The following is a 19,562-nucleotide window of genomic DNA, read 5'->3' as shown; positions in this document are numbered from 1 at the left end:
TTTACGTGACGCTTCTGCGCCGGATCCGTTGTGTTCATTGGCCCCTCCAGGCGCCTCCGGAAGTGAATCAGATCACCGACTGCGGCTCCCGTTGCTGGAGTCGTAGGTGCTGGTGCTGGTGGCACTCTGTGATAAAGATCCTCTGGACCCTCTGGGTCAGGCCCAGGGCTCACTGCTGGGGGAATGGCAGGGACTGGAATGTTATCTGTGGCTCTCAGGCTGGTGGGAAGGAACACAGGCGAATAGTTTCAGGGTCTCGGCTAGAGGTCTGATGGGGGAGGGGGGCTTTTCCCCATTTTCCCCATTCTAGATCCTGCTTCTCTTCCCTTTTCCTGCCTTTCCCCCAGCCTCTGCCACCTCATTTTTTTAAGTGAGGTGCCGCCCCTGCCGCCCCCCCCCCCCCCCCCCCCCCCCCCCCCCCCCCCCCCCCCCCCGTAGAACTTATCTGCTTCATCTCTTCCTTGCTGGCTCCCATAGCCCCCAGACCCGGAGGAAGGCCTGAGTGACCCAGCTCCCACTCCTCTGCAAGTTGGAGGGCTGTATTCGCCCCTTCCTGCTGTCCTGGCTGCCAGGGCACACGGAATGGGGGCAGGGACCTCTGTAGGTAGCAGGGCTCAGCCAAGGCCATAGGAGGCCTCTCTGTCTCCATCATGCCCCAGTCCCCGTGTGAGTGGGGGCGAGAGGAAGGCCATCAGCAAGGCCTGGCGGACTCCTGACCCTCCTTTCCCATCCGCAGACATACAACACCAACGCGCAGGTCCCTGACAGCGCGGGCACCGCCACCGCCTACTTGTGTGGGGTCAAGGCCAATGAGGGCACTGTGGGGGTGAGCGCAGCCACCCAGCGAACCCAGTGCAACACAACTCAGGGGAACGAGGTCACCTCCATCCTGCGCTGGGCCAAGGATGCTGGTGAGTGGGGGTAGTGGCAGGGAATGGGGCCCGGCTCTACCTGGGCCTCAGTCTGCCCCACTATATAATGGGCGAGGGCAGAGACAGATGCTCTCCGAGGCTCTTCCAGCTCCGATGTCTCAGCATCTATGAGATATTCAGGGATGCCTTCCATGACAGGGTGGGCTCGTGGCTTTAGGAGGTTCCTCGGCTGTGGGTTCTGGTCCCAGCTCCTTTCCCCGAGTCTATTTATTTGACTATAAAACGGGCACGAAAACCTCGTCCACTCATATATCTGGCATGAGGAAGGTAAGGGGCGTAGCCCGGCAGCAGTTCAGTGTCTTCTTCTCCCTTCCTCCCTGGAACTGGGGGAGACCCTGACCCGTGTCCCAGGAACTCTGGGGTCAGAGTATGAGGTTGACAGAAAGTGACAGAGCCACACTGCCTGACGGCTCCTAGGAGAGCCCCTGTGTTCTTGCATGGGACCTGGGGGCTTTCCTGCAGGAAGGGTTCCACGGGGCGCATGATAGAGGGAAGGACTCCAGCTCAGGTGCTCACAGCTCAAAGGCCCTCAAGAAGGGGCGGGTCACAGAGGCAGGCTGAGCTGTGCTGCCCAGATATTCCAGAAGCTACCCCCCCCAACCCCTTCATTCAGTACTGGTGGGGAGACTGAGGCCCAGGCAGTCAGCTGAACTGCCAGGAGGCCAGTCTTTCGTCAGGAGAGGGAAGGAGAAGGCAGCTGGGACGCCACCGTCCCCAGACACAGCCCAGCTGTCCTCTCCCGCACCCCAGGCAAATCTGTGGGCATCGTGACCACCACGAGAGTGAACCATGCCACCCCCAGTGCCGCCTACGCCCACTCCGCTGACCGCGACTGGTACTCCGACAGCGAGATGCCCCCGGAGGCCCTGAGCCAGGGCTGCAAGGACATTGCCTACCAGCTCATGCACAACGTTAGGGACATCGAGGTGAGTGTGGGGGTGCAGCCCGGTCGGGCGAGGGCGGGCTCGGGAGGCGGGGCCTCCGGTGGGCCTGGGCCGCTGCTGGCACAGGAAAAGCAGCCCGGCCTGGCTGCCCACACACCTGGGAGGCTCTCCCAGCCCATTAGGGGATTTGTGGTTGGGGCAGGGAGGCTGGGGCTTTCTCCGCGGTGGGGCTGAGGGATAAACCCCGATGTGGCTGCCACCACACCCCAAGAATCAGGCGCCCGGGGATTATTCTGTGAATTAGATTCTGGCGCTGCACCTCCAGCCTCCTCCCTCCCCCCACATGGAGAGGCAGGGGTGACACCGTGGCCATCTGAGGGGAGCACCTGCCCTGCACATTCGCACGTGCACTGACAGGCACGTGTCCCATGTGCTCAACCCGCGAGCCCAGAGGGAGGGTGGTAGGGGCAGTGGTTAGCACAGGCTCTCATTTTTAAACTTCACATCCTTCACATCCTTGCTAGTTGTGGATGTGACCTTGAGTCAGGTACTTAACCTCTATGGCCATTCCTTTTACAACCCGTTTGTGAAATGTACCTACCTCGTTAGCCCATAGAAATCTCCTAATAAAATAATCCCTCAGAGCTGAGTAAGGCCTGACACCCAGTGAGGGCTCACACAGTGGTCGCCTTCCGCCCTGCCCCTGAACCATAGCTTCTGCAGACTAACAGTCTGGGGGGTGTACGTGCACACACAGAACCCGGATACTGTCCACCTGGTGCTCAGACGGGTCCCTACTTTGTTCTTATGTGAGAACATCCGGCTGGTTTCTTTGTTAGGCTCGTGTTACCCACTGCTGGGGTCTGCTGAGGGGGGAGGAAACTTTAGCTCCTTGAACCTAAAACCGGGCTTCAGCGAGGCTCAAAGAAAGCCCCCAGGTCCCACCTACGCCTCACCTGTTTCTACCACCACCAGACACCAGCCAGTTTGCACCGGTTCCCAGACCCACCTTCTGTCCCCCATGCCACGCTTCCCCCCAGTTTCAAGGCCCCTCTGCCCACCCAGGACTTCCTTTTTCTAGGCAGTGGCTTGAGCACCCCATTTCAGGATGAACAGTCCTGTTGATCCCTCCTAGTGAGCGTGTATCCGAGGCAAAGTCTCTGTCTGGATTTTGCTTCTACCTGACACACATCCTGGGGCAAGTTGCTTCTCCTTCCTGAGCCTCAGTTTCCCCACCTGTGCAACAAGAATAGAGAGCCCCACCTGCCCTCTCCCAGGGCCACTGGAGGCCGAGATGAGGTCATGGATGTGAGAACATTTGTTGTACAAGCGCAGGGTGTAATTACGGGGCTGCTCCTTGGGGAGATGTGCCAGGAACAGCCGGAGAGGGGGACAGGAGCGCAGGGGAGAGTTCTCCACAGGGTGAGGTGGACAGGGGTCCTCGAGCCCCTGGGGGATGAGCTGGGGCACGAGTGAAGTGGCGGGCCAGGGTGAAGACTGCCCTCCCCCCTCTCCTCCTCCTTTTCTCTCTCCGTGTGCCCCTGCATCCCCAAAGCCCCCCAGCCCCCAGGCTGCACTTGAAACACAACTCCTGGTGTCCGCCCTGAAAATAAATATCTTTTGCTAAAAAAAAAAGGGAAGAAAGAAAGAAAGAAAGACACAAACCCAAACCCCAAAGCCAAACAGCAAGTCTGTTATTTGGGAGTTTAATGAGCGTGTGAAGTCCCTGCTGGGGCTGGAAATGATGAGGCTCCAGGCAAGAAGATTGGGGGCTTCATTTTCCACTCTGAAAATGCCAAAGGGTCAGGTTCTGTGGGAACGGGTGGGGAGCTGGGGCCAGTGACCCGGGGTCCCCTCTCCTTCCCCTCACAGCCTGCCCCACCCCCAGAGCTCCTGCCTGGGCTGGCAGTGAGGAACTCTCTGGAAATGCTCAGATGTGTATGACCCCTGGGGCTGCCTCCCCACAGCCTCCCAGTGCTGGGACCCTATCACATCCCTGCATTTCCTTCTGTAGCAATCCTGTGGGTGGGTGTTACTTCCATTTTACAGATAAGGAAACTGAGGCTCAGAGAGATTAGGTGACAGGCCCTTGGTCAGTAAGCAATAGAGTCAGAGTCAAACCCAAGGCGGACTTCCAAGCCCGTGCCCTTTCCAGCTTCCCATGACCCAGGGTGGCCGTGGGCGTCTCCCCCACCTCTACCGTCGGTGGAGACCCCTGGGCTCTGAGGGGGCAATGAAGCGGAAGGGAGAGAACAGTACCACGAAATGCCAGGCCCGGCACAGAGGAGCTGAGGCCAGCCATAGCTGGGTTCTGCTCTCCCAAGGTGTCGAGGGGCGGTGGCCTGGCCTGGCGCCCGCGGTGACAGGAGGACACCGGTGTGGCGGTCACCGCAGGCGGCGGCTGTTATGTTCTTGGCCCCATTTTAAAAATAGTCAGAACTTCAAACATGGACTCCCAAGGAAAACAAACAGTCCCGCGTCCGTCCGCCCGTGCAAGCCAGCCGTGGTGAGTAAAATTAGCCTGGCAGGGACTGCACAGATGTGAGCGCCGGCCACTGTGTGCCCAGGCTTCCAGCGGGGCTGCCCCGAGACCTCCCTGGCAGAGGCCCCTGGCCTGTGGCATCCCGCCTCCCACAGGGGAGAGGAGGCTCTCGGAGGCCCTGTCCTCGGCTCTGCAGACGCACCAGCTCCCGGTGCTGGGGTCAGGGAAGCCGTGCCCCTTACTGCGTGGCCTTAGGGGAAGAATCCCACATTTCTGTTCCCATTTCTTTAGTTGGAAAATGGGAACGCAGGTTCCCTTGCAGCCTTGGTATGAAGTGGATAAGATCATGTGTCTGAAGGGGGCGCCTGGGTGGCTCAGTGAAGCATCCGACTTTCAGCTCAGGTCTTGATCTTGAGGTTTGTGAGTTTGAGCCCCATGTCAGGCTCTGCTGCTGACAGCTCAGAGCCTGGAGCCTGCTTTGGATTCTGTGTGTCTCTCTGCCCCTCCCTCGCTGTCCACTCTCTCAAAAGTAAACATTAAGAAAAAAAAATTTTTTAAAGATAATGTATCTGAAGTGTTTAGTGCTCTGTAGATGTGTTATCTTACATGAGTGGGAGGTGAGTCAGGCTTCCGGAGAACCAGGTAGGAGAAGTTATCAGTACCTCCAGTATGTCACCCAGAAGCCCCAAAGCATGGTCCCAGTATACTCATAACTTTGTCTCCGCATGTGGGAAAGCGGAGGCTCAGGGCAGGCAGTGTGGACCAAACCAAGGACTCTCCAAGCTGGAGAAGCAACCGCACTCTTCCCAGCACCTCCGGGAGCCCAGCTCTTGAGGCTTGGGGCCCTGGGATACTGATGTTTCCTGTGTCCCTTTTAGGTGATCATGGGGGGTGGCCGGAAGTACATGTTCCCCAAGAACAGAACCGATGTGGAGTATGAGCTGGATGAGAAGGCCAGAGGCACGAGGCTGGACGGCCTGAACCTCATTGACATCTGGAAGAGCTTCAAACCCAGACACAAGGTACCCCATTCAGGGGCCAGCTGGCTGCTGGGTTGTGGCTCTGGGGAACCCTTCTCTGAATCTCTGTTTCCTCCTCTGTAAGTGGGGGGTCATAATTCTTACCTTGATGGGGCTCAAATGATCTAACAGATACATGAATGGCACATAATAGGTGCTCACTTGATCCCTCCCTTCAGAGGAGGGCGCCCAGGAGAGCTAAGCGGTGAACAGGGGGCCGTAGGGTCACCTGCATGGACATTCAGGCCACTTGAGTCCCTACTGTGTGGGGGCCCCTCGCTGGGCATGAATTCTGGGGGATGAATCAGATGGTCAAGGGAATGTAGATCTCTGTGTGCTTGGATGGCTGGCAGCCCAGGACCTACGGGAACCCGGAGGGGACAGACCACAGGGAGGGGCTGAGAAGCCTTGAGGAGGAGGAGGGGTGGGGTGGCAGGGAAGGGAGTGTGCAGGCCCTGGTGGGAGGTGGAAGCCCTCCAGCGTGAGTTGGCCTTGGCCCTGGGGAGGGCACGTGCTGGGGCCTTGGAGTGGCTCTGGCAGCCGCTGGGCCTGGGGCAGCTAGGGTCTGGAAATGACTGTGGTCAGGGCTGAAGACAGTGGGGAGCAGCCTGGGAGCCACTTTGATGTCACTCTGGGGTTGGGTTTCTGAGGGTTCCAGGACTGGCCCCCAGGGAGGCCTTGTGGGATGGGGCTGGGCCAAGAGCGAGGTGGGGGCAGGGGCCTGGGGATGGCCCCCGCAGGGTAGATGATGGCGGAATGCGCTGCTTTGAACCTTTTCCATTCCTCTGAGTCAGCTCTGGCCCCGCCGGAGCCCCTTCCTGGCCCAAGCCAGAGAGTCACTGCCCCTCCCAGCCTCAGTTTCTCCATATGGGCCGTGGGGCTCGGGATTAATCCTTCTAGCCTGGGCAGGTGCTTAACCCTGGAGCTCAGTCTAGACTCCAAGAGGGAGAGATAGGACCCACACCAGTCAGTGAACCAGGGTGTCCCTGTGGGGTTCCAGGGAGGCCATATGTACCTCGAAAATCATGCCTTAACAGCGGCTGCTGCAGTCAGACTCTCCTTCACCACTGAGCGGCTCTGTCATCTGGGTCTCAGTATCCTCGTCTGCAAAATGGGAATAACAGTACCTCCCTTGTAGGGCTGACGTGAGAGCTGAATGAGGTAACACAGCTCAGCAAAGTGGGGGTGGAGAACCCCCCTTCCTCAGCCTTTCCTCCCTCCTTCCCTACCAGCCACTGAGGCTCCAAAACCAACAGATCCCAATGCCGTTGCCCAGAGAAGGCAAGGGGCTGTCCTGAGGATGCACAGCGGATTCCTGGCAATACCATAGCCCCAGCCCTGGTGCTGAGTGGTGGCTTTTCCGGTTAAGTCAGGCAGCCTCTTCCTGCGGCCTCTGTCCGGGGAAGCCACACTTCCTTTATCAGCCTCTTAGATGAGGTCTCTGGGGGAGACCGAGGGCTTCGCTTCCTCCTTAGCTCTCTGCAGCTTCTAAAACACACACGGCCCACACCCCGCAGTGGGTGGTCAAGGCCCCTGGGGCCCTGCACCTTCCTCTTCTTGGTTCCGTGATCACGGAACCAAGCTGACCAATGGCTTCTTGTCCTCCAGGGCCCCTTGAGGACATCACCTCCACCAGGAGGCCCTCCCTGATCCTGCTTCTGGGCCCACAGTGGCCCCTGGTCTCTCGGAACTCTCTTTCCTAGAATTGCCTATATGTCGTTTCTTGAAGGCAGAGATGGGGGAGCCTCAGGGAGGGGTTAGTAAATGGCTGAAATAACAAATACACGCCTGTCCCCGAGACCAGCGGGGTCAGTCCTCCTAGCCCCCAGCTCCCACGTGGCTGACACTGGCCTTTCCTCCTAGCACTCCCACTATGTCTGGAACCGCACCGAACTCCTGACCCTTGACCCCTACAGCGTGGACTACCTCTTGGGTAAGTGGAGGGTGCCCGGCAGAGGACACCCAGCTGGGTGCCCTGGGGCTGGGGCTGTGAGTCCAGCACCTGAGGCGCCAAGGTCCCAGCCTTCCCTCTATTCAGGGACCCTTGCTCTCAGGTCTAGGGCCTGGGAGAGGTGAGGAGGGGGTTCTGGTTCATAGAATTGGGCCTGAAGTCTGCTGGCTGTGTGGAGTTCCACCGAGCGCAAAGGGAAAGTGACGCTCGGGTTGGAGAAGGGACCTGCGGTGTGCCACTCAGCCCATTAGCATCAGGGCCCAAGTAAATCCAAACCCTGGCTGGGGCGGGAGGCCTGGAACTAGCCCTGCTGTGTGGCCAGGGCGGAAGCCAGCCAGCTTGTCTCTGCTGGTCTTGACTCTGGGGGATGTCCCCTGGGGAGTGGGGAGCGCCAGAGCCCTGGCGAGGTGGAATGAGGCCCTGAGCACCACCATGGCAACCCCTGGGGCCCCTTTCCCACCTGGCTTTGTGCCCAGTAAGCAGTGGCAAAATTTCCTACAAACCTTTCCCAAGAAGCACATCCCTGGATCCTGGGTGGATCACTGGAGGCTATGCGTTCAAAGCTGGGCACCTGGGAGGATCCTCTAGACACACACACACACACACACACACACACACACACGCACAGCCCTCTGCTTGCCTGGGTCACACAGCACACACCCTATACCACACACAGGCTGTGTGGACTCATGCGTGTCCCCATGTAGCACCACTGCCCCTCATGGATCTTAGAGCCAGAGTGCTGGGTTCAAATCCCACTCTACCACGTGTAAGCTCTGCAACCTTGAGCAAGTGGTTTCTCCTTTCTGTGCCTCAGTTTCTCTTCTGTAAAGTAGGAATAGTGACAGTTCTGTAAAATGAGGCTAATGATAGGGTCTACCTTAGGGTTGCCACGAGTGTGCGTGAAACAATGCATTGTATAAACTACTTGTTGAGGCTCCTGGGTGGCTCGCTCGATTGAGTGTCCAACATCAGCTCAGGTCATGATCTCGCCATTCCAGAATTGGAACCCCGCGTCAAGCTCTGTGCTGACAGCTCAGAGCCTGGAGTCCGTCTCGGATTCTGCATCTTCCTTTCTCTGCCCCCCCCCGCCCCCCTCCCCCCCCCCGCGCTCTATCTCTCTCTCAAAAATAAACATTTAAAAAATAAATTAATTCATTGTTACCATGTAACAAATGATCGCCAGCCTCAACAGTTTAAAACAAGAGTTAACATTTATTCCTTCACACAGTTTGTGGGGTCAGGAATTTGGGAGCAGCTTAGCCGGGTCTCATGCGGTTGCAGTCATTCGGAGTCTTGCCTGGCACTGGGCTTCCAGAATAGCTCACTCCCGTGGCTAGCAAACTGACACAGGCTGTTGTCAGGAAGCCTCTGTTCCTTGCCACATGGAGCTCCCCACAGAGTTGCTGAAGGGTCCTTACCACATGGTGGCTGGCTTCCTGCAGAAGAGCATGCAAGGCTAAGGCTGCATCATCTTATGCCCTGGCCTGGAAGGCACACACCATCATTTCTGCAGTATTCTACTGGATCCACAGGATAGTCAGTGTAGGAGGGGACACACAAGGGCGTGAATCCCAGAAGACAGGGATCGTTGGGCGCCATCTTGGAGGCCAGCGCCTCTGCTTCCAAAGCGCTTAGGACGGCCTGGGGCGCGCGGTGCGCCTCCGTTCATTACAGCTCCTGCTTGGCTGTGCCCACACTCACGGAAGAGGCAAAGCGTTTTAAAGGAACATCCAGGGCTAGAAACACCATCCCCGGTACATGCGGAATCTTGTAACATGGGCAAAGAGTGGATCGGTCTTATTTCCCAACTAAGAAAACCAAGCTTAGAGAACAGAAAGGACAGTGACCCAAACCTCCTACCATTTCATGCACAGGGCACTATGCCCTTCCCGCCTGACCTGTAAGTGACATGTAAGTGCACACGTAAGCTGGCTGTGGCTTGGGGGCTGGACTGATGGTTTAAGTCCCAGATCTCCCACTTAGCAGTCAAAGATACCAAGGTACTGAGCACCTGCGCCTCAGTCTCCTTCTCTGTAAAATGGACTTTGGTGAGCCTCTCACCATAGTGTGGCTGCAAAGGTAAAAGGAGGCGGTGTTTTCAAAGCACTGGGCACATTTGGGCCCACAGGAGCTCTCCCCCGCTTGCTCTAACCCCAAGCTGTGTGTCCGAACCTGTGTTCCCCGGTATAGCCCAGGCTCCTTGGGGGCCCTCCTTGCAGAGTCAGGAGAACTCACCACCCACATCATCCTGTGTCCCCCTCAGGTCTCTTTGAGCCAGGGGACATGCAGTACGAGCTGAACAGAAACAATACAACTGACCCGTCACTCACCGAGATGGTGGAGATTGCCATCAAGATCCTGAGCAAGAACCCCAAAGGCTTCTTCTTGCTGGTGGAAGGTAGGGCCCCAGCCTGGCACCGTCCCTGGGAGCTTGCAGAGGGGCAGCCCTGGGGTCGGGGGATGGGGTAGGCCAACTCTCAAAGACAGCTGTCTACTTTTGGGGAGAAGGAGATTCCTTTTGGGGAAGATAGGGTATGTACGGGTGTGGAAGCCCTCAGCCCGACAAGCTGTTCTCCTCTGGGCGTGAGGATGGCCCATCAGGCTGACTGGTCCAGGAAGACTCCCCAGAAGCCTTCCTTTCGGGGGTCCCTCCCCGAGGCTCCTGAGAGTTGCTCCTCCCAAAAGACAAATCAGCAGGCGCTGATGGACCTCTGCATCTGAGCGGCGGCCTGGCTGGGCTCAAGGAGCAGGAGCAGGGGCCCATCGGTCTGCAGGTGCCCTCAGCTGGGTGGTGGGCATCTGCTGGTCACCAGGCACGTGTGGGGCCAACGTCAGACTCATGAGTCCCGTGCCGAGGGGAGCCCCGGGGCAGCCCTGGATGTCCCAGGTCCCCCAGACGGGGGCAGCCAGGACGTTGGGGTTGGCAGTGCTGTGCCAGTGTTCCCAGGGCTTCCCCGCGCTGTGGGGGGGCGTTGGGAGTCAGGCGTGGGTTCTGTGCTGCTGCTGGCCTCCACCTGTCCATTTCTGTAAGATGAGGCCCAAAATAGTCTTAGAACAGTTATTAACATCCATCATGTTCAGAGACAGAAAGTACTTGGAACAGGGCCCAGCAGAGAATAAATCTGTGTTTCTATTATTACCTTTATTATGATTACACAATAGCAAAGTCAATAACAATAGGAAGTGGGAGGAAGTGATAGTTTCCAGAATCTTCCAAAGTTCTAATAGCCATTGTCTTTTGTGGTTCCTGATGTTGCCTCACTGAACCCTACACACACACACACACACACACACACACACACACACACACACACACACTCTCTCTCTCTCTCTCTCTCTCTCTCTCTCTGTCTCTCTCTCTCTCTCTCTCTTTCACTCTGTCACCACACATACACACACACTCAGGCCCCTCTACCTTCCAGAGGCCAGTGACCGCCAAGCCGGCTTGGCTGCTTTCTTGCCAAACCCCAGGGTTCCCACTCTAGCATGGCAGGTCTCAGCCGGGCCGGAACAGGCCTCTGATGCCAGGGACCCAGCCAGGAACCATGGTGGTGAGCGCCGGCTCCCCTGGGAGCCTTTCTCTTTGTGACTGCTCCCGGAGCCACAACAAAGGGAGGACCCACCCTGCCAGCCTGCCAGCCCAGAGTGGTGAGGCTCAGGCCAGTGGGAAGGGAGGGTGGCCAGACGCCCCGGCTCAGGACCCCCAGAGCTGGGAGTGTCCGCTCAGGCATCCTCCTCTTGTTAGAGACAAGGAGGGGTCCCCTCAGGTCATGCAGCCCCGAGCCATGAGCTTTAAGCCAGGCTCAAAGCGAGCGCTCATACGGGAGAGGTGGCACAGGCTTCAGGCTTCGGAGGCCTTTATGAAGGTGTGCCAGGAGCACTGAGAGTGAGAGTCATGCCCGAATTCAAATCCCACTACTCCCACCCTGGTCACGTCACTTCTGCCCTTGAGGCCTCAGTTGCTCCATCTGTAAATGGGGCCAACTGTACCCATTTCTGCCCAAGAAACAAGACACCAGCTTGTTATGCCTGGCACCCAGTAGGACCTCAGGCTCGCTGGTTCCCCTCTCTATCTGTCTGAGGTCTCAGACTCCTCCAAGAAGCTGAAGACGCTGCACTGAGAGCCGCACGGGGTCCCAGAGCACAAGGTTTTTGCTCCGGTGGATCTGGCTTTGCTCTCTCCGAGCATGCGCCCTGGGTCTACATCCCACCTTCTCTGAGTCACTGCACAGGTTGAATGCTGCATAAAATGTCCAGCATGGCACTTGGCACATGGCAGTTCCCCATCAAAGAAAGGTTAATCCAGGGGTATCGCAGCGGGGCCTGGGGGCACGGATCTCCCCTCCCCCTCACCCAAGCCCTCTGCCTCGGGGTCTCCAGGAGGCAGGATTGACCACGGGCATCATGAAGGCAAGGCCAAGCAGGCGCTGCATGAGGCGGTGGAGATGGACCAGGCAATCGGACAGGCCGGCGCCATGACGTCTCTGGAAGACACACTGACCGTCGTCACTGCGGACCACTCCCACGTCTTCACCTTCGGCGGGTATACCCCCCGTGGCAACTCCATCTTTGGTAGGTGGGCCTCTGTTGGAGTGGGCCTTGGGTGCTCCCCGGGGCCGCCCGTCTGGGAGCAAGAGCAGGGTGAGAGAGCCAGCAAGCTCCCGGCCTGGCCCATGTGGCATCCATGAGGATTGTGTCGGACAGAAAAGCACTGATGGGTGGGGGGTGTAGGGTCAGGTGCATGGGTGGGTGGATGGGGGGCTACCTGCATGATGGGTAGATAGAAGAATGAGAGGATGGATGGATGGATGGGTGAGGGGTGGGTGGATGGACAGACGGACAGGTGGACCAACAGATGAGAGGGATGTGGACATAGTGAAAACTGAGGGAGGGTTGGCTGGAAATAAAGTCAGGTTTAGAAGGTGGCTTCATGGAGTAGTTCAAAGGGGACTTCAGAGTTGCCAGACTGGGGCCTGGGGACTGCAGCATGACTCCTAGGCCAATGCCCTCCTGTGCAGGTTTGGCCCCCATGGTGAGTGACACGGATAAGAAGCCCTTCACCTCCATCCTGTACGGCAACGGGCCCGGCTACAAGGTGGTAGGCGGTGAGCGAGAGAACGTCTCCATGGTGGACTACGGTGAGAATGCCAAAGTCCAGGGCAGGGAGGGGACACGGTGACCCTTGGGGATGGGCCTGGGGACCTGTAGGCTCCCTGTAGGAGACCCCAAGGTCAGGGATTCTCCTAAGAGCCGGTTGCTCCTGTCAGAGCAATCCCAGTTCAAACCCCCTTATATGACTGAGCAGCTCTGTGACCTTGGCCATGCAAGGTTGTCTTCCCCCCATAAAGGGATTCTAGCTCCCAAGGTTGTCTGAAGGACTAACCGGGTCTGAAGAGCTCAGCGTGGTGCCCGGGCCGAGCAGGTGCCTGCTATGTTACACTGCCGTTTTACCGGCTGTATAGTATTCCAAACTCTGAGCCTTTTCGGTGTGCTCATCTGGTTCTCTGTTGTTGAATATTCATTTGCTCATGATGCCCCGGTGGCCCATGGCAGTCACACTGTGCGGCCAATGGTAAGAGGCTCTCCCGGGTTGACTGTTCCCAACTGAGGTTGATTTTTCTCTTCTGGGGGTTGAGGGCACGGCTTCTGTGTCAGAGCGGACTCAGGCCCGAATGTGGTGGCCTTGCACAGAATGACTTCTTCGCACTGAGCCTCAGTTTCCTCCTCTATAAAAGGCGGGCATCTGGGGCAGCCTGGAAGGGCGGGGAGGAGCGGCTGCAGGGTGCCAGCCCTCATCGAGGGTTCCTTCTGGCCTACAGCTCACAACAACTACCAGGCACAGTCTGCTGTGCCCCTGCGCCACGAGACCCACGGCGGCGAGGACGTAGCGGTCTTTGCCAAGGGGCCCATGGCGCACCTGCTGCATGGCGTCCACGAGCAGAACTACATTCCCCACGTGATGGCTTACGCCGCCTGCATCGGTGCCAACCTTGACCACTGTGCCTGGGCCAGCTCGGCAGGCGGCCCTTCCCCAGGCCCTCTGTTCCTCCTGCTGGCCCTGCCCGCCTTGGGCATCCTGTTCTAAGGGCCCGCGGCCCAGGCACCCACTTGCCTATGACAGATGGCCAGCCTCCCTCTCTCAGCACGGCCCAGCACCTGGGAGCCCACACCTCAGGGGCCTTCACAGCCTCAACAGCTGCCAGCAAGAGGGCCCAGGAAGCCAACGTCTTCTGCCTGCCTCTCTCCCCTCTGGAATCCTCCACTGGCACCAGGCGCCTCCGGCCTCTGCTCCCTCCCTGCTGCCCCTTTGGCCAGCAGAGTAGGTTTCTCTTGGGCAGGCAGAGAACACAGACTGCTGGAATTCTCAAAGCATCTTATTTTTCTAGCAAACATATTTCTCCAGGCCTGGAGGCCCTAAAGCCTCCATGGAACATTCCGGATCTGACCTTCCCACTCCCCTCCCCTCCTGGAACCACCAGGCCCCATCATGCTCACGTCCCTACCCGCAGGGGAGACCGAGACCTCCGCCACGAGATGGGGATTTGCTCACTCATTCCAAGGCCGCCGGGGGCTCCCAGGAAGTGATCTGGGACTGGCCATCCAAGCCCAGGGTGGCCCAGGCTGGCGCGAGCAGCCCGGACAGGCAGACACTCCCTGGCCCTTACCACGCGTGCCCACTCCTCTCTGAATTGACACTCCTGTTTGGAACAGCAAAAAAAATTTTTTTTTCTCTTTTTGGTGTTGGTTAAAAGGGAACACAAAACATTTAAATAAAACTTTCCAAATATTTCTGAGGACAGAACTGAGTCTCTGTGGTCAGTGAGGAAGAGAATGAAACAAACTTGTTTCTGGGGGAAGAACTGGACTCCGGGCCCAGGAGCAGAGTTGGGGTCGAGTGGGGAGGAAGGAGCGTCTGCTGACCTGGGGCTTTATCACCCATTGCCCCCGTGACTGTGGACAGACGGCTTTGTAACTCTGTGTCTCAGTTTTCTTAGCTGTAAAATGGGCCACAGTCCAGTCTGGGTTGCTGTGAGAGAGAAGTATGTGTCTGGGCCCTGAAACCCACAGCAAGGCCCACAGGGTCACTCTTGCCACAGAGCTCCATGCCCGGGCCCAGGGAGCTGTTCCTTTGTTCGCTCGTTCATTCATTCATTCATTCATTCATTCATTCATTCATTCATTCATTCAGCAAATCCAGCTGACCCTTGAACAAGACAGGTTTGAACTTCAGGGTCCACTTATATGCAGATTTCTTTGGATAAAGACAGTTCTGAAAATGTATTTTCCTTATAATTTTCTTTTCTTTTTTAAAGACACTCTTTTTTTTTTAGTCAGAGGGAGACAGCATTAGCAGGGGAGGGTCAAAGAGAGAGGGAGACACAGAATCCGAAGACAGGCTCCAGGCTCTGAGCTAGCTGTCAGCACAGAGCCGGACGTGGGGCTCAAACCCACAAACCGTGAGATTATGATTTGAGCTGAAGCCGGATGCTCAACCAACTGAGCCACCCAGGTACCCCAAGACACTTTTTTAAAGCTTATTTATTTTGAAAGAGAGAGAGAGAGCGAGAGACAGAGAATCCCAAGTAGGCTCCACGCTGTCAGCACAGAGCCTGATGCAGGACTCAGTCCTGTGAACTGTGAGATCATGACCTGAGCTGAAATTAAGAGTCAGATGATCAACCGATTGAGCCACCCAGGCGCCCCTTCTTATGTTTTTCTTTTTTTAAATAACACTTCTTCTCTTGCTTACTTTATTGTAAGAATGCAGTATATGGTGCATATATAATATCGAATATGTCCATTGTTAACATACTGACTTTTATGTTATCAGTAAGGCTTCCAGTCAGTAGGAGGCTGTTTGTTAAATTTGGGGCGGGGAGGGTCAAAAATTATACACGGCTTTCTTACTGTGCAGGGGGTTGGCGCCCCTAACCTTGTGTTCTAGGGTTAACTGTTGGGTGGGTGCCAGGCACCTGACCAGGTCTTATGAACTTAGTGTCAAACAACACCAACATGCTCTTTGCCTTCGCAGAGCTTTGGCCTCGCGTGGCGAAGGCAACCTTCCATTCCTGATTATCCGGCCTGAGTACTGGACTCAGGGTTGCACCTGATATTGGGGTGTACAGGGCTCCCCAAGTCTGCTCCTTGCCTCATTGGAATGATAGTCCCTATAAGTAATAATCCTAACAATGAACATGGAACACTTACCATCCAACGTGTTCTGTGCTCGGTACTTTACACCGAGCTCCAGCTCATTTAACCCTCACTAGGAGGTCAGGCCCTGTCACCCACACTTATAGATTAAGGAGACCGAGGGTGCAAGACATGGAGTGATTACTCAAGGTCCCCCGGGTTGTGGAGCAGGGGGGACTCCATCTGCATCGATTCCACAGCCCTATACTTAATGACATGCTGTGTCTATAATCCACATCCAGCTTCCTGACAACCTTCTAACGCAGCCAATATGAGTGACTCAACACACACCAGTCAACTAGAACTCAGAAAGGTGAGAAACCATGTCACAAGGGCCTCATTCTTCAGGGGCGAAAATGCAGTCGAGTTGATTTCTCTCTGAACTTTCTGGCAGTCCCGGCAAAAAGGGGAGTCCAGCCATGCCGATGTTGGGAGAGAAAATTAAAACTGGGGCACTTGGGGGCACCTGGGCGGCTCATTCAGTTAAGCATCAGACTTGATTTTGGCTGAGGTCATGATCTCACAGTTTGTGGGTTCAAGCACCACATCGGGCTCTGCACTGACTGTGAAACCTGTTTGGGATTCTCTCTTCTCTCTCTGTCCCTACTCTGCTTGCACTCTCTCTCTCTCTCTTTCAAAATAAACTTAAAAAAAAAAAAGCTTAAAAAATAAACTACAGGGCGCTTGGGTGGCTCAGTCAGTTAAGCATCTGCCTCCTGATTTAAGCTCAGGTCATGATCTCAGTTCATGGGTTCAAGCCCCACGTCAGGCTTGGCGCTGAGTGTGGAGCCTGCTTGGGATTCTGTCTCCCTCTCTCTGCCCCTTCCTTTCCTCTCCCTCTCCCCCTCATCTCTCTCTCTCTCTCTCTCTCTCTCTCTCTCTCTCTCTCTCTCTCTCTCTCTCTCTCAAAATAAATACATAAACATTAAAAAAATTTAAACTACATGCCTACATTCTTGCCAGGGCAAAAAGACACCTCCTACCACCTTCACAATTTTTATGTTATCTCTACTATTATTTCCTAAACAATTGTTTAAATCCACATGGGCACATCGAGTTTTAAACGTTCCCCAGTACCCCCTGAAATCAGCTTACGTGTCTCTGGGGTGTGCAAGCCACACTTTGTGTCTTGGGTTGGGTTTTCCAAAGGCAGACCTGAGAAAAGGATTTGCACACCGGTGGTTTGTAGAAGGAACCCAGAAGGCAGCAGGCAGAAAGTGGGGAAGTGGGACAGGAAAATGAGGGAAGCTGATGAAAGGTAAGTTAATGGAGCAGCTTGCCATCAGGGGCAACCACGGCTCAAGCCCCCCCCCCCCCCCGGGCCACCATTCTCCTGCTGGCGGGTGAGGGAGCGGTGGCATTTATTCACCAACTCTCCTCCTTCATTGGCTAAGGGCTGCTTCCGGAAAGAGGACAGCCTGGTACTTCCAACCTGCCTTGAAGGGCTGAGAAAAAGCCCCCAGGCAAGTACTGGAACCTTAAATGCTTGGAGGAGATGAACAGCACCAATATCATCCCTTTAGCTTTGCGATACAGGGAGAGGCTAAAAAGCGTGGACTGTGAGTCAGAGCCGGGGGTTTATGCGTCTGCTCCCTGTGCTGTCGTTTCTCTGAATTGGGCAAGTTCTTTCACTTTACTGCTGTTCCAGTTCTGCACCTGAATGGCAGTTCCCACAGCACAGGGGTTTCCAGAATAAAGAAAGGATGGCAAATCCACCTCTATTCATCCAGATAACCCTGCCTTCTGTTAAAGATAAACTCAGAATGTAACACAATAAGAGTTCATTTCTGTCTCAAACATCTGGTGCTGCCTCTGGTCGGGCAACTAGGACCCAGGCTCTTTCCACCTCGTGGCTCTGTCTCCTCCAAGTCCCAGATGCTCCATCTCACCAGCACTGCTGAGGTTCTGTCTGAGAGCACATGGATGGGGGACCCTCTTTTAAACCACTTCTTCCTGGAAGTGACTCACCTCCACTCATGGTCCACTGGTAAGAACCGGTCACATGACCCCACCTAGCGGCAAAACAGGCTGAGTAATGCCGTCTCCAATGTTGGAGCAGGTTTTCAATATCAGCATTATTGATGCTCAGAGCTTATGCTCACCCGCCCCCCTAGACATCACCGTACATCCTCACGGTGTTTTAAAACATTGGGAGCTTTCGCGTCACGTGATATTTGGACTTCCGGCTTTTTCAAAAAATTGGAAGGTCTGGCTGGCACTGCTGTACATTTCTATGGGGCAATCGCCGATCTGAGCCCCTTTTGGCAGACGCTACCCCTCCCGCCCTAGTGGAGACGGAGCTTGGGACCCCTGCTTTATCTGTACCCTGCCTGTGATTGGGCCGCTGCTCTGTCCCCGGAGAGCTCATATCTCACCACAGAGATTGCCAGAAGCAATCCTAGTGCAGAGGTGAAGCAAGGAACTGTGAGGGCAGCGAGGGGGCCACCTAACCAGCAGGGGGCATGGTGGGCAGACACTGAGGCAGAACGTGAGGGTGCAGAGAGGATTCCAGAGGAGACCTTGTGGAGGGACAGATGGGCAGGAAGGTCTTGAATGCCATTCCAAGAAGCTGGAGGTGAATGAGGAAGACCCTGGGGAGCCACAGAAGGTTCTGGAGCCGGGGAGTGAGCATCATTTTTGAAAGATCATCGTGGCTCCCCAAGGAAACTGCAACAGTGGACCAGGCCAGAGAAGCTGGGGCCATGGGACGGGGAGGAGGAGCAAACCCCAAACATGTGCCTGAAAGTCCCAGCTCCTACTTGTCCCGGAGGCTGCTGGGGTGGCACGTGAGCGGCCAGGTCCTCAGCGAACAGACAGCTCTGATACTGAGGGACGGAGGGAGCTACACACCGACTCTGCACCACACAGCCATCTGAGCACCCCAAGACATGGCCGTGAATTTGCCACCTTGAGGGCACGTTTGTCACCTACACCGCCCCCACCATCTGTGAGGTAGGCAGTATCATTTGCATTTTGCAGATGAGAAAGGGGAGGCTTGGCGGAGCACAGAGACCTGCTGGGGGCCCAGGGCTTGTAAGAGGCTGCAAGTTGAACCTAGGTGTGCCTGATTCCCAGCCCATATCCCCTGCCTGGCCTCTGGGTGCTAATCCCTCCCAGGAAAACAAGCCAGGCCTCATCAGCCACAGAAGCCCTTCGACGGGGCAGTAAGAGCCCCAAGCCAGCAGAGTTTATAATTAGCCTTGGTGGCTAACCCAAGACCTCCCACCAAGTTCTAGCACCAGCCGATCTGGGGGTGGGGACGGTGGGCTGGGGAGATTAAGTTCTTAGAAGAGGATTTGGGCTCCCGAGTTTCTGGGTGGCTCCCTGGGGCCTCCTTGTGCTGCGGCCGCCCTCATGGCTCCAGGCCCCCTCCTGGCTCCTCACCCATCTGCCAGGATGGGGGCAAGCGGGTTCGGGTGCGCCACCAGCTAGGGCCACCTGTCCCGCCTACCTGCTGGAACAGAGGCCTATGATCATTGGGGTAGCGGGAGCCCAAGCTGTGGGCAAAGAGGCGAGCATTTCTATGGTGTGCCCAGGGTGCCGGGCACTGTTCCTGGTGCCTCTAAGTGCCTCACTTTGCCTCTTGGGCCTCCCCACCACTCTCAGAGGACAGGACTATTTCTATCTCCGGTTTACAGATGAAGACACGGAAGCAGAGACAAATTGGTGACTTTCTGCAAAGTCGCACCACCACCAAGGGATGGGGGGCATGAAGCTAAGCGGCATGGCGCCCGAGTGCAGGATGCAACCATGCCCAGACCTCTCTTGGGCACGGTGAGGAGCTGTCAGGAGGCATCTGGGATGTCACTGCAAAGGTGGCAGGGGTGGGACATCACAGGCGGAGATCCTGAGTCCTTGTCCTGGGGGAGAGTGCCCGAGGGCTGCCAGCAGAGTCACTGCCCCCCCTCCCAACACCCCTGCCAGGGTGACTGGCTCCAGGGCCTCGGAGGGCAGCCCGGGCTTGTGCACCCTGGCTGAGGGCCCGGTGACTAGGCTCCTGCCCACTCAGGTCACCTGGTTGGGAAACAATGGCAGCTGAGAGGCTGTGCCCTGAGGACGGTTCGCTGGGGCAGAGTGGAGGAGGGACCCTCTGAGGCA

The 19,562-nt window shown here is 56.5% G+C and overlaps 1 protein-coding gene across 3 annotated transcripts in view; it reads left to right on the top strand.

Moving 5' to 3' along the window:
- Window positions 1-14,057, top strand: part of ALPL (alkaline phosphatase, biomineralization associated) — a 56,677-nt gene extending 42,620 nt beyond the window's left edge. For all 3 annotated transcript variants that reach the window (XM_029947521.1, XM_029947523.1, XM_029947524.1), the window contains exons 5-12: window positions 737-911; window positions 1,683-1,858; window positions 5,177-5,320; window positions 7,181-7,250; window positions 9,535-9,669; window positions 11,652-11,843; window positions 12,290-12,409; window positions 13,091-14,057. In XM_029947521.1, the coding sequence (XP_029803381.1) occupies window positions 737-911; window positions 1,683-1,858; window positions 5,177-5,320; window positions 7,181-7,250; window positions 9,535-9,669; window positions 11,652-11,843; window positions 12,290-12,409; window positions 13,091-13,356 (1,278 nt within the window). In that variant the 3' untranslated portion in view covers window positions 13,357-14,057. The remainder of the gene's footprint in view (window positions 1-736; window positions 912-1,682; window positions 1,859-5,176; window positions 5,321-7,180; window positions 7,251-9,534; window positions 9,670-11,651; window positions 11,844-12,289; window positions 12,410-13,090) is intronic.
- The last annotated feature ends 5,505 nt before the right edge of the window (window positions 14,058-19,562 follow it).

This window comes from Suricata suricatta, chromosome 8, assembly GCF_006229205.1.
Source record: "Suricata suricatta isolate VVHF042 chromosome 8, meerkat_22Aug2017_6uvM2_HiC, whole genome shotgun sequence".
NCBI classification, from domain to species: Eukaryota; Metazoa; Chordata; class Mammalia; order Carnivora; family Herpestidae; genus Suricata; species Suricata suricatta.
The sequence above is the reverse complement of the archived record's forward strand: the minus strand, read 5'-3'. Positions and strand labels throughout refer to the sequence as shown.